General features: G+C 52.9%; 6 protein-coding genes across 6 annotated transcripts; 3 read left to right on the forward strand and 3 right to left on the reverse strand.

Annotated features, from left to right (window-relative positions):
- Positions 1–209: 209 nt before the first annotated feature.
- On the forward strand, positions 210–1,503 carry BDV17DRAFT_79334 (uncharacterized protein). Its single transcript, XM_073765154.1, has 3 exons — positions 210–477; positions 527–844; positions 919–1,503. The coding sequence occupies exons 1-3, from the start codon at positions 345–347 to the stop codon at positions 1,086–1,088; spliced, it is 621 nt and encodes a 206-aa protein (XP_073616131.1). The 5' UTR covers positions 210–344; the 3' UTR covers positions 1,089–1,503.
- On the forward strand, positions 1,484–2,781 carry BDV17DRAFT_79297 (HD domain-containing protein). Its single transcript, XM_073765153.1, has one exon. The coding sequence runs from the start codon at positions 1,918–1,920 to the stop codon at positions 2,617–2,619; it is 702 nt and encodes a 233-aa protein (XP_073616132.1). The 5' UTR covers positions 1,484–1,917; the 3' UTR covers positions 2,620–2,781.
- BDV17DRAFT_79413 (uncharacterized protein) lies at positions 2,781–6,829 on the reverse strand. Its single transcript, XM_073765155.1, has 2 exons — positions 6,098–6,829; positions 2,781–6,036 (listed from the first exon to the last, which is right to left on the reverse strand). Exons 1-2 carry the CDS (start codon positions 6,286–6,288, stop codon positions 2,943–2,945), a joined length of 3,285 nt encoding a protein of 1,094 aa, XP_073616133.1. The 5' UTR covers positions 6,289–6,829; the 3' UTR covers positions 2,781–2,942.
- Positions 6,830–7,513: 684 nt separating this feature from the next.
- Positions 7,514–8,313, reverse strand: BDV17DRAFT_262318 (dolichol phosphate-mannose biosynthesis regulatory protein). The gene is made up of 3 exons (XM_073757770.1): positions 8,172–8,313; positions 8,025–8,105; positions 7,514–7,973 (listed from the first exon to the last, which is right to left on the reverse strand). Exons 1-3 carry the CDS (start codon positions 8,172–8,174, stop codon positions 7,785–7,787), a joined length of 273 nt encoding a protein of 90 aa, XP_073616134.1. The 5' UTR covers positions 8,175–8,313; the 3' UTR covers positions 7,514–7,784.
- Position 8,314: 1 nt separating this feature from the next.
- Positions 8,315–11,117, forward strand: BDV17DRAFT_262321 (uncharacterized protein). The gene has a single exon (XM_073757771.1). It carries the CDS (start codon positions 8,411–8,413, stop codon positions 10,991–10,993), a length of 2,583 nt encoding a protein of 860 aa, XP_073616135.1. The 5' UTR covers positions 8,315–8,410; the 3' UTR covers positions 10,994–11,117.
- A 54-nt stretch (positions 11,118–11,171) lies between these two features.
- On the reverse strand, positions 11,172–12,899 carry BDV17DRAFT_290948 (putative MYND domain protein; the record flags this gene model as incomplete). The annotated part of the gene is made up of 1 exon (XM_073762021.1): positions 11,172–12,899. One exon carries the CDS (start codon positions 12,897–12,899, stop codon positions 11,172–11,174), a length of 1,728 nt encoding a protein of 575 aa, XP_073616136.1.
- Positions 12,900–13,415: the final 516 nt, after the last annotated feature.

A 13,415-nucleotide genomic window follows, 5' to 3' on the forward strand; every position in this document is an offset into this window, starting at 1 on the left:
CCACGGGAGTTGGCAGTGAAACTGGACTAATCGCAGGGCGCCAGGAGCGACAAGCCCGCCGGGGGTTTCAATAATAGCAACCAGAACCAACTAAAACTCACTAAAAAGGCCCTGAAGCTTTGTGATTCACCCTCGTGTTGCACCAGTGCCAATGCTGCAGTAGTCGCCTGCGTTTTGTTTTCTTTTGCCGCCGACCTCTTCTTTTTCTTCTTTCCTTCTCCTCTTTCTCCTCTTCACCTTCTCTCCAGCTTCCTCTTCATAGCATTGTCCCCCTTTCGGTTCTCTCTACCAACAGCTTCTTTGAAGAATAATTACCTTGACGTCTGTCGTTTCTGACTATCAAGATGAAGCTCTCTCTCATTGCCCTCTCTTCGGTCCTCGCCCTCGGTGTTACTGCTCAGGACTCGTCCTCGAGTACCTCTGACGCCCCGGCTCCCACCCACAGCTTGTCTCCTACGGAGCGCTGCATCCTCGAGTGTATTTATCGTGATTTTAGATGGCATCGTATCTTACTGATTATTTCCAGGCGATGACGACGACAGGTGCTGCCGCGCTGCGTGCGTTGAGGTCCCCTGCCCTAGCGACCAGCAGGCCAACGACACCAACACTTGTGCTGCGCAGTGCGACCAGGGCGACGGCTCTGAGGCTGACACCAAGGCCTATGCCGAGTGCCAGGCTCGCTGCATCACCACCACTTTCTTCCCGGGGACCGCTACTCTGACCAACGAGCCCACCGGTACCTCCTCGACTGATTCGAGTGCGACCACGACCAGCGCTTCCGACGACGACAGCTCTGACGACTCCAACTCGGATGACTCGAGCAACGACGACTCCACCACCAACAGTATGTTCTCTTGCTCCAAAATGGTTTATGCGTACTAATCAATTCATAGGCTCCAGCTCTGACGAGCCCACCAGCACTGGCTCCGACGACGCCAGCTCGACTGACTCCGCGGACGATGAGGCTCCCACCGACAACGCCGCCATCAAGCTTGGCGGCTCCGCTGCTGGTCTTGCCGGTCTCCTCCTTGCTGCCTGGGCTCTGTAAACGGTGCAACACTCGTGATGTGAAAACAAACACGGTGTAACCGCATGAGAACACGGGTCAAGCATTGCGCGGATTGAATGGAGAACATGGGATTGTCTAATGGTCACTAGCATAGTTTTTACCTGCATTATACTGTAATAATCTTAAGTCGCGATACTATAATACATACCGCTTGCTACAACTTGAGCGACTTGACGCTCCAACTCCTACACCCTGCCAAGATTCAGCAGACTTTATAAGCCCAGCAGACTGCAGACGAGTGACCATTCAAAGCTGTCGCATACAGTGCACCGGCTGTACGAGGGAGACAAACATCCAGTTCTCAAAACTCGATCGCAAGCATCGACGGGTGCGACATGCAAATGCCGATCACCGTTATGTTATCTCAGTCCATCTGATCTCAGTCCCATTCCGACCAGTGGACCAGACCCATAAAACCACAGCCGAAACCGCGGCACCCCCAGATCGGTGGGGAACTGGGGACATTTCGAACTCTCCAGATCATTCCATGAACTCAAAAGATCCAGTCCTTGTATCTAACTCAACGCTCAATCGAACGGCGGGCCCGTCCGCTTGGATTTGCCCCATTGGGATTAATTGATGTTGTACTGAGCTATGACTGTGAGTCTGAGTAACCGAGGTAGAGAGAGAGCCGACGCGTCGAGAAATCAGAACGCGTCTCCCCGTCCAGGGTCCGAACCACGCAAAAATTGGCAAAAGTTACTGCTTATCTATTCACCGGCAATTATAGCATCATTTCATATATAACGAAATCGAAAGGAAATACTCGACTCAATTTAATACCAAAACCAAAACCAGTACACCATCTACCTCTCCTCCCTCCCTCCCATCCCCAAAATTGAGCCAAAATGTCAACTCCCCACCCGCTCATAAAAAGCATAACAACCTTCGTACACGACTGCATGAAAAACCACGACCCCAGCCATAACCCCGCACATATAACGCGCGTCGTGAACCTCGCCCTACGAATCCTGCGCTCCGAACAAAAAAGGACACCGTCAAAAGAGCTCGATGAATTGACCATTCATCTTGCGGCGCTGTTGCATGATATAAGTGACCGGAAATACCTTCCCAGAGGTTCAGACCAAGATGCAGACAATAGTGCGAATGCGGTCCCGCCGGAGAGATTAGTCGAGCACATCCTCATTTCGCACGGGGCGGATATTGGACTCGCGAGCCGGGTCCAAAAAATCGTTAACCATGTCTCTTACATAACCGAGAAGAAAAACCCGGAGGTCGTCAGGAGACTTATTGAAGAGGAGGATTTCAAGGAGCTAGCAATTGTGCAGGATGCGGATCGGCTTGATGCGATTGGGGCCGTGGGGATCGGACGGTGCTTTACGTTTCTTGGTGCGAAGGGGCGGGTTATGTTGAAGGGCGGTGAGGAGTGGGAGATGGAGAACTCGATTAGGCATTTTGGGGAGAAACTGGAGAAGTTGGAGGGGATGATGAAGACGGGGACGGGGAGGGAGATGGCTAGGGTTAGGACGGAGAGAATTGTTGAGTTTAAGAGGTGGTGGGCGGAGGAGATGGGGGATGCTGGGTTATAGGTATACGAGTCACGGATTTATGATGTAGGTAATTAGATTGGAGTTCTTGTCGTCTATTCTCACTGGGTATGTAAAGTAACATATGGTGCGCACCAAAACAACCAAAGGATTGCAAGGCTTATCCACGGTTAAGGCGGTGTTGAACGAAAGCAGCGCTGTTGTAGCCATGGTATGAATGAGTACAGCGTCGAATATGAGTTAGTAGTAGCAATAGTAATAGTAAACCAAGCAAGCCCCAACGCCGAACCAATATAATATCTAGATTTGCATATAGCCATGCGGTCCCAAAGACGAATTAGTATCTTATGCGTACTGTAGGCGGATCAAACTCGGTCAACGGCAAAATCCAAAACCTCACAGTCGTCTTCGAAAAACCCATCCTCGCCGCCTGCCCCGAGCGAAGCCGAGGAGTGTTTCTTCTTGCGTCTCGTGGTGATCACCACTTCTTCGACGTTGCCGGTGCTGCTTCCCATGCTGATTGTGTTCTCAATGCCTCCACCGGGTCCCTGCTGGAGTTCGTGCGCAGCGTCTTCGTCTTCGTCATCGCTACCAGCGCTCAGACGGCGAACGTGTAGCTTGGACATCGGCATATGGTTACCAAAGACCCACTGACCACTTGGAGAAGCAATTTTCGAGCCATCGGCTTCACCAGCCTCAGAGTAAGTAAACAGACTGACTCTCTGATCTGTATGGAACGGCTGATAGGGTGCGTTGGTCTCGAGCTCGGCCTGCGAAAGTGGCTGGCACTTGAGCTTAGACGAAGCGGAAGGTCGCGCAGAAAGTGATGGCAGAGCCAATGATGCATAGACCGCCAAATCTGGATTGAAGCTGCTAATTCCCATGGGGCCACATGGACTAGACAAGTTTTCAGGCAATCGGAATTCACTTTCTTTCGTCCCAATGACTGACTGCGGCTGTCGCGATTTGTTCAACAGCACAGAGCGTTTGATTCGATGCATTCGAAAGTAACCATTCGCAACCAAGGCTAGGAAGGGCTGACCCTTGTGAATAACCCAGGTTACACGGCCTGCAGCGGGTTCGCGGTGAAGTCCAGAGATGTGCAGTCGGTTTTCTCCCACATGACGCAGGCTGTTGACCGTTCCGCTCGCCGCAGCTCCCATCGATTTGCTCAGTCCGGCGGCAGCTTTGCCACCCATACCAGCAGCGGCCGGAATCGTTAATCCATTCATGGCCGGAAAAGCAGCACCGGCGGACGGCGCACGACCTCTGACAGCCTCAAGAATAGGTTGTGTCTTGCCTCCAACAAGCTTGATGGCCGTTGATAGAGCGTTAGCGTTTGCATTTGTGTTTCGAACAGCTAACTCTTCGGATGGTGGGTCACTCTTGGGTTGCTTTCCACGCGAAGGCCGAGCTCTGCGAAACGGAGGCCACTGGAAAGCGCTTCGTGGGAGATCAAAGACATGCACCGTCCCCTTCAGTGTGATGATGGCCAGGCGGTCTCCAGAAGGCGGGCACCATATCACGTCCACGATGTGCGACTCAGTTAACCGGGAATACCGTGCGACTTGGCGCACACTGGCAGTTGCTGCTGCCGAATTATCAGACAAGAAAAGTCCAGCACGACAATACTTAACCTGCATGAGATCCCATACATACTGCACGTCTCCCTTCTTACTTGCGGTGAGAAGCATTAGGCCACTCGGGGACAACGACAGGAAGCTGCAGCCATTTGGCACTTGGAAGGTGGCAACGGGGTTAAACAAAATCGCACCCTTCGAATCACCTCCTTCGTCAAGCCTCCTCAGATCCAAAATCGATACAAGATCGGGCTCTGCTGGCGAAGCGTTCTGAGTCTCCTGAGCATGGGTTGGAGGGAAAGGGCTGTACCCTTGATGCGGGAAGTCGAGCACTTGGGAGCGTCGCTGCTGGGAACTTTGCTGCTGGTCCTTGTTCCAATAACTATTCCAGGCCTGCAAGCCTTGATCACTCATCCAGCGAGCCCCTCGCACGAATTCCTGTGTCACACCTCTGGCTACTTTGTCAAGGAAGCTTTCACCTTCACCGACGTCAGTCACACAAGTCGTGGCGGGTCGCGAGGGAGGACTGCGAGTCTCAAGCCCGAACACCTTGCCTTGTACTAAATGAGGAGGCACTTTCCCGCCCAGTGTTGCTCGATACGTAGAGGATGGCGGCACGACTGCCAACCATCTACCCTTCAACGCAATTATTGGGTTATCGGATTTACCGTTCCCATGAGGTGAGTCGTTTCGAGAACCCTCCGGATCCGTTGAGCTCGAAGATGTTGAATAACGTCTCGTTTCCCTCGTTTGGATACCAGTCCAGGTTTTCCCCAGGCAGTGGTAACTACTCATGCTATATATATAGACCTCTCCGCTGATACCAGACGCGAGAACGAGATAGCTACCACTTGCAAACATTCTCAAATTTCCAGACGGTGAGGGAGCAAAGTTAGCGAGCCCAGGGATATTCTCCAAGCACGGACTAGGTTTCGTGGTGAAAAGTGTCGTGACGTGGTCCCCAGTCCGAAGTGAGTATATTTCAACTCTTGTCTGGTAGAACCGACCGTCATCCCTGCTCTGGCGTTTATCAGCGCTGGAGTACCGGCCACTGGGAGTAGCAATATCGTTCGCCTCAGAGCCATTGGATGAGGCACGTCCCTCGTCGTCGGATGGAATACAGGGGCCATGAATGATTATGGCAACATGCGGTCGGGATGCTGAAAATGAATCCTCGCCTGCTATCGGCAGGATCTTTGCTTCAACTACCCGGCCGTTGAGTCCATCTAATCTTGCAATCGGACGGGTTCTGCGATCTTCGATAACCGAAACTTCCAGAGCTCCATCGCTACCGACTAGAAGGACACTTCCGCTGGTATGTGACGATTTGAAGGACGGCGAGGTTATCATGTCGAATGCGCAAAAGGAGTATTGCGCGTCCGTGGATGGCCGGTTATGGCCAGAAAGCGATGGTATATCAATATCTGGCGCACTGTAAAAGTGCGCCTGTGGTAAGTGAGGTGGGGGTATCCGGTCATTGAAGGGAGTTTGGGCCGGGCTTTTGTGCCTATCCACAGACTGCTGGCGGGAAAAGCCACTACTGGAGTAGCCGTTTCCATAACTCAAAGGCCTTGTCCTGGGTGGAGGAGAGGCAGAAGATGGATGGCTGAAACCCCCTTTGTCCTGACTAGTTAGGAAGCCGCCAAACGGGGACCCGCTGGCGAGGTCATCCTCGAAACCATCGTTCGGTGGGCTTTTCCCAAATGGAATAGATTTGGCCCAGCTATTTGTACGGTAGGCAAAGTCTTGCTCAGGCGTCTCCCTGAGATTGTCCAGAGCATCGAGCACCGGCGATACAATGGTGTTGTTAACCTGCGGCTCCGGCGGTAGATCAGGATAGGATGAGGGCTCGACCTGCGACGGTGGAGACCCGTCCAGCCTGTAAGCCATAGGTTAGTTTTCTCCAAGTCCAACCCCCAGAACCGAGCTGATGAACTTACAAGTCTTCCACAGGTGCCTTTGAAGTCACCTTGGCGACCTTCTTCCCTTTAGACCCGTTTTTATTCTTTTTCTTGCTCTTTCCTCCAGTATCATTATCTGGTTTGGGGGGACTCAAGTCTTCTATATTGTCTATGTCGCCCGGTAACCGGCTTTGCTGGCGAAACAAGTCGTCCGAAGCTGCCGGGGGCATAGAATGGATGAACTGCCTCACCGAGGCAACGGGGTATCAGCAAGAGAAGCCGCCCTCGAAAGCCTTCGACAAGGCCTGAGAACGGAAAGTCGACAATGTATTCAAGGGCTCCTGGCGGTCTTTCGGATGGATGCGTGCCTGAAACAACAAGCTGTCAGCATGAGTCACCGAACATCAACAACTGCCGGTGGCCGTCTGGAAGCGCGTACCGACAATCTTGGTCTGATATCAGATAACTTCTAAGATTTATGAGAAGGGCAAGGTAAGGACGGTGGTGGTTGGAGATGAGGAGACGAGATACTCTGTATCTCGACGGGAGGCTCGGTGATAACGCGTCTCGATGCGGGGAAAGGCGGACAGCGGAAGCTGAGCTTTAACCGGGGTGTCCACGCTTGACAAATAGGAGGAATATAGCGACCAAGGGATATGTTCAGTGTTCGCGATCTGAGCAAACAGGCGGAATGCGGCTGTTAGTTGGGTTGTTGAAAGGAGATGGAATAGATAGGCGATAAGTAGAGGGGGGTAGGGGGGGGAGGGGGAGGGTGGGGAACCGTCGGGATCAGGTCACAGGCATTATTGGGAATGACATCTACCGCTCCGGTACTAGTAGGTTGGCACAAATTCAGGCTGGCAGTCTTCCCACGACTCGACTTTGCCGGCAATGAATTCTTGTTAATAAGCAAGTCCCAATATCGTTGGCCCGGACGTGGACGAAAGTTGCGCTCTGAGACATGAAATGCGGACGATTGGCTGCTAATGTGAATAGATTACAGCCGTAACATGACGCTGGTGATGACAATACCTTTGTTGATGACGAAGTGCTAGTAGTAGTTCTAGTAGTACAGCTTGAATAAACTCTGGGAATGCAAGGGCATGGCGCAGACGATGTGGTGATGGCAGGACTGGAGAATACCGGACCCTGGACCTGGGAGTTCGAGGCCGACGCTGCAGCTATCTTGTTTTGTATTTAGTATGTAATATCATCTTCCATCTCTCGACGGTATGATCCGATTTCGCCATGGTTCCTGTCCATCGGCTCCATCGTCTCCTCTGGTTCGAGGCAGACAAGGGCGATCCGTCAGTTCCAGCCGTGCACATGACAGATTGGATCTCGTGACATACAGTCACGGGGCTCTATACCATCAGCTTGCCAGATCAGTGCAACAGTCAAATGCATTATGACGCTCATGATCGTGGCGACTTTATCTTGGATAGAATCTTTTAGGGGGAAATTGGCAAGTTCATTGTTTGCGTCATATGCTTTCCTTTTGAGTCCTTCGGAGTATATGTACCGACCCCGAAGGAAGATTAAGATAGGTATAAAGTATCGAGGTCAGCTTCCATCCCCTCAACTTCCAGAGATAGCCACTTCAGAAAAGCACAATTATAAGCATAATAAAGAACTGTTGTTACAAGTTGTCAAATATAAAGCCAGCAACCTCGCGGCCCTGAAAACCGTCCTATACACATCCCCGCCACTTCAGGAGCATGTCTCCTCAAGTTTTCTTCTTCGCTGCCGCCGCCTTAGCTTTGGCCGCTTTCTTCTTATTGCTGTTGATCATGACTATTCCAATGAACGTGCCAACGACGGCCGAGCCAAGCAGAGTAAGGAACACGGGGATGCGGATCGCCCAAACGCGAGGGAGGAAGAAGGCATGAAGGGGATGACCGGGATCAACAAACGGCTGTTATAGTTAGTGAGAGCCAAGGGATGAAGTAGGGCTCGACGGAAATACCATGAGAAGCGTCCACGCCGTGTAGTAGAGGAAGATCGCAGTCGCAGCCAAAAGCATGGCGGATCCCACGAGTTGGCCCAGCTATAACGTTTCCGTTAGCAATTGTGTTTTTGAAATTCATTGACTGAGCGCAAAGTAAACTCATACCATAGTGGCAATTAATGCGAGACTGAATTTCCAGCAAAGACGAAGTCTGAAGCTGTTTCGTTGTACACTGACAAGAGACGCGGCCAGCCTGGCTCCTGAAAGATCACGTGAGCCAATCGCGCTAAACTTCTTCGCCGCCTGACGTTTGCCCGTCAGACCTTCATCCCAGCGACCAGCTCGACCAGCTCGAGATTGTGGGCGAAATCAGATTCAACTCACCTTTCTTGGAGGCCAGGAAGATGTCGGACCCTGTTGTCTTGCAATCGGCCGTTCGAGTGCCCACCCCTCCCCCGGGCGCTTCCTACTCGCCTCAACCCTCCGGCTCACGAAAGCGATCGCCTCCCTCTCGTTCACCTTCGCCGAATCGACGTCGCTCGCCCCCGGGAGACACGGCAGTAACCGATGGCGATGTACCGCGTATCGACCCAGAGCGTGCGATCGAGCGAGAGCGTCAATTAGCGGAGCGCGTTCGCGAGCATGAAAGACAGGAAGCTGCGCGAAAACCTCTGACGGAGGAGGAAAAGCAGGCTTCCGCGAAAGCTGAATATGAGAAGCTTCTCAACATGCGCTCAGGAGGAACATATATTCCTCCTGCGCGACTTCGTGCTTTGCAAGCGCAGATCACAGACAAGACCAGCAAGGAGTATCAACGGATGGCTTGGGAGGCTCTGAAGAAGTCAATCAACGGTCTAATCAACAAAGTCAACGTGTCAAACATCAAATATATCGTCCCAGAACTATTCGGCGAGAACCTTGTCCGAGGCCGTGGATTGTTCTGCAGGAGCATTATGAAGGCACAAGCAGCGAGTTTGCCGTTTACACCCATCTATGCGGCGATGGCGGCTATTGTCAACACGAAGCTACCGCAGGTGGGAGAACTTCTTCTAAGCCGGTTGATTGTTCAATTTCGAAAAGCGTTCAAGCGAAACGACAAGGCGGTGTGCATATCGTCGACGACATTCATTGCTCATCTATGTAACCAACAAGTGGTGCACGAGGTGCTCGCAGCCCAGATCCTGCTTCTTCTACTCCACAAGCCCACCGACGATAGTGTTGAAATTGCCGTCGGGCTAACGCGCGAGGTCGGCCAACACTTGGAAGACATGAGCGGCCCCATTGCTTTGGCAGTTTTCGATCAGTTCCGAAACATTCTCCACGAAGCTGATATCGACAAGCGCGTGCAGTATATGATTGAAGTACTCTTCCAGGTTCGCAAAGACCGGTATAAGGACAATCCGGCCGTCAAAGAAGAGCTTGATTTAGTAGAAGAGGAGGACCAGATCACCCACCGTATCGGGCTGCACGACGAGGTTGAGACTCAAGACAGCTTGAACATATTCAAGTACGACGCTCAGTGGGAAGAGCATGAGGAGGCTTACAAGAAACTAAAGGCAGAAATTCTCGGTGAAGGAAGTGATGAAGACGAGAGCGATGAGGGTGACGAAAGTTCGGATGAAGAAGAGGAAGAGGAGCGGCAGATGGACATCAAGGACCAAAGCAACACGGATCTTGTGAATCTGCGCCGAACGATATACCTGACGATCATGTCCAGTATCGACTTTGAAGAATGTTGCCACAAGTTGATGAAGATCTCGTTGCCAGCTGGCCTGGAACCTGAGCTTCCTTCTATGATTATCGAGTGTTGCTCTCAGGAACGGACATACTCCAAGTTCTATGGCCTGATTGGTGAGCGGTTCGCGAAGATCAACCGTCTCTGGTCAGACCTTTTCGAGAACTCCTTTGCCAAATACTACGACACTATCCATCGATACGAAACTAACCGGCTGCGCAATATTGCCCGATTTTTCGGGCACATGCTGAGTACCGACGCGCTCGGCTGGCATGTACTGTCCATTATCCACCTGAACGAGGAGGAGACGACGTCAAGCAGCCGTATCTTCATCAAGATCCTCTTCCAGGATCTCGCCGAGCATCTCGGCTTACCAAAGCTGCGAGAGCGCATGACAGACGAGATTCTGCGCCCAAGCTTCGACGGCCTCTTCCCTACGGACAACCCACGCAACACTCGTTTCTCGATCAACTACTTCACCAGCATTGGTTTCGGTGCGTTGACAGAAGAGATGCGCGAGTTCCTACAGAACATGCCCAAGCCCGCGCCTCCCGCCCTCCCATCTGCTCGCTCGGAGTCTATCAGTTCTCGATCGTCCTACTCATCTCGTTCCCGCTCCAGCTCTCGCTCCTACTCTTACTCACGCTCTCCCTCCTATTCCCGCTCCCCCTCTCCGGGCCGTGGCCGACGGCGTTCAGTCAGCCGAGGCAGGTCTTACTCACGGTCCTTGTCCGGCTCTTCCCGTCGCAGCTACAGCCGAAGCCCCTACAGCGCCTCGCGGTCCAGGTCACCCGTCCGCAACCACCGCCGTTCATCTTCGTACAGCCGGTCGCCGTCTCGCAGTCGCAGTCGCAGTCCACCCCGACGAACTGGCCGCGGGCGTGCCGACTCTCGATCCCCACCTCCCCGTCGGGACCGCAGCCTCTCCCGCTCCGTCACCCCACCGCGCCGAGGCGGACGAGCTCGCAGCTATTCGCGGTCCCCGTCGCGCTCAGTTTCTCCACCAAGGCGTCGTGCACCTGCGCGTCGGCGCTACTCGTCCGAGTCACGGTCCCCTCCGCCGCGGCGAGTTGAACGGAGCATCTCTAGATCCCGCTCGCCGTTGCCAGCGCGTCGAGGCCGGGATTACTCTGTGCCAAGATCGCCTAGTCCTCTTCCTGCCAGGAACCAGCGGCGTCGGAACTCTAGTTCACCAGTATCTCGGTCACCTCCGCGCCGGCGAGCACGCTCCTCAACGCCCCCTCGTCGGTAGTCTATAACTATCAATAGCGAAATGCATGGTAATCAGGTCGGAATGTGGGGTTGTTCTCTTACTAGTAACGATGTATCATAGCAGAACTAGCACGCTCAATATACACCACTGTGCAACGCCACACATCTATTCTATCTATCTCTACTCTGTACTGTATTCCATATTCTAGATTAGTCTCTTAAGCATCAACCTCCCCAGCCTCCCAAACACACCTCCCACACAAACAACTACCCCCCAACGCCCCAGCCGCCCACTCTCTCCGCTCCTTAACGTCCAACTCCACATCACAATAATGATTTAGAATCTCCTCATCCTTCTGAATGCCCACGCCTCTATTCTCCAAACCCTTCTCCTCCCCGCCCTTCCGCTTCCATTTCACCCTCTCACATTCACTCCTCACAACAAACGCAATCTCCCCACCCCACTCCCACCGCACATTGGGGTCACACGAATGATTCGCTAGACACCAAAGCGGATGCACCGCACACGTTTCAGGCCCGCCGTCCCACGTTGAGAGACGGCCAGACGCTGTACCACGGAATTTCGCATACAGCGTATTGAGAACCCATGTGTCGTAGTTTGGAAGCGTCGTATAAGGATCCAATTGCATCTCCTCGATCAGACGCATCGGTTGGAGAACCGAGAGGTGGAAGCTGAACGGGAGGGTTCCTGCGCCTGCCTTTTCCGGTACGGCTCCGGCTCCAACAGGTTCAGGGACAAAATCCCCCCAGATATACTTAACCTCAGGCAACTCCAGCGGATGCACACCCTGCGTCTCCGCCATCGCCAGCGCCCGCCCCAGGAGCAACAGGTACAGGTAATCCGCTTTATCCTTTGCATCGGGGATATCCTTCCCTATATTCTCGAGGTTCTCCATGAGGCCGCAGACCGCGCCGTGGTAGATCTCCTGCGCCTTATCGTGGCACGATTGAGAGCAGAAGATGATGTCGTAGCATTCTTCGCATGCGACAGGGGGCTGCTCTGCGTCGAGCGCGGGAAGGGGGCCGTTGCATGCGTCGCAGGTATCGTCGTGGAGGCGGTTTGTGGCTGTTAAGAGGGAGGATTCGTGGAGGATTGTTTCGCCGGGCAGAAGAGGTTCTTTTGCGAAGAGGCCGAGTTGGATGGAGACTTCCTCTTCTTTTTCTTCTCCCCTCTCGTTCTTCGTCTCTTGGTTTGTGCTGTTCGTAGTGAATGTAGACTGGTTATGCAAGACCGGCAACGCCACAGCCCGAACTTCACATTTCGGCGCGACGCTCTTCAACCTCTCGTTTAGGAGCTCTAACGTCTCAGGACTCTTCCTGTCCGGCTCGTGCGTGTTCCAGCGGTAGAGGATTCGGCGGGCGAAGCCCTGCGCCTTGAGGAGGCTAGGATCTACCTCTTCGTCCTCGCTTTTCGATGTTGAAGTATGGTATTCGCGCTTTATAAGCGTGATGTGCTCTTCAAGATCTTTCTTCGACACGGATGCCTCGTCCGAAGCTGAAGCTGAAGCTAATTCATCCAGCACCGCCCGACCTCGGAGCGCAAATTCATATGCATCGCGCAGACAGCCGCATCGGACGAGGCTGCGTACGAGCAGCGCATAGACGGGCCCAATGAGCACGTTGTATTCGTCTTCGGTGACGGGTTCCAATCCCTCGCCATTCTCTTCCTCGTCATCCGCTTCCTCCTCGTCGTCTTTCGCAGCTGGTGGCGCGGCCTCAGCTACCCTCTTCCTAGCATGAAACTCACACCCATCAGGATCAACAACCGAGTCTAGCAGTGACAGCGCACGGTATGCGTCTGCGGCCGCGAGGTCGGGAAACCCCAAGCGCTCGTGAATTAGACCCCGGGTAATATGACGGTGTGGATTGTGGGGGTCTGCATAGAGACTTGATGTGGCTGAGGCGCGTTCTTGGAGGGCTTGCATGGCGAGTTTGCATCTAGTTCATAGAAAATGCTTGCGCTGCTTTTCTCCTGTGATGCGATAAAAGTTGGTGGAGTGCTTTGCGCCCCGCGATCTATAAATTTTCTGTTGCCGTGGCGAGAATGTATTAATATTGCATGCCCAATGGACGAAGATGACCGGCTTAAGGTATGCCAAAAGCGAAATGAATACGAGTTTAAGAGATGACCAGGTCAGATTGAAAAGGTTTACTCCTCAAAATATCGCCAATGCGCAACAGAGTGCCTGAATTTGAAGTATCTTCATCCACAACTCCGTTCCCCGCCAAAATTTACTCCTTATGCAGATACGTCTCCAGGCTTACTAAGCTATACAGCCATGCATAATTAGACATAAATAGCTTAAACACCCAGCCCTAAGGCTATTCTGATGCATGACGACAGATGGATTAAAAGCAATACAGTAGTTAAACCTGCATTGTGTCAAGCTGCATTTACAAAGATTCGAGCAGACCAGATTATCATCATGCTAAGGCGGGAG

Source organism: Aspergillus undulatus, assembly GCF_047715775.1.
Source record: "Aspergillus undulatus strain CBS 261.88 unplaced genomic scaffold BDV17scaffold_21, whole genome shotgun sequence".
Taxonomy (NCBI): domain Eukaryota; kingdom Fungi; phylum Ascomycota; class Eurotiomycetes; order Eurotiales; family Aspergillaceae; genus Aspergillus; species Aspergillus undulatus.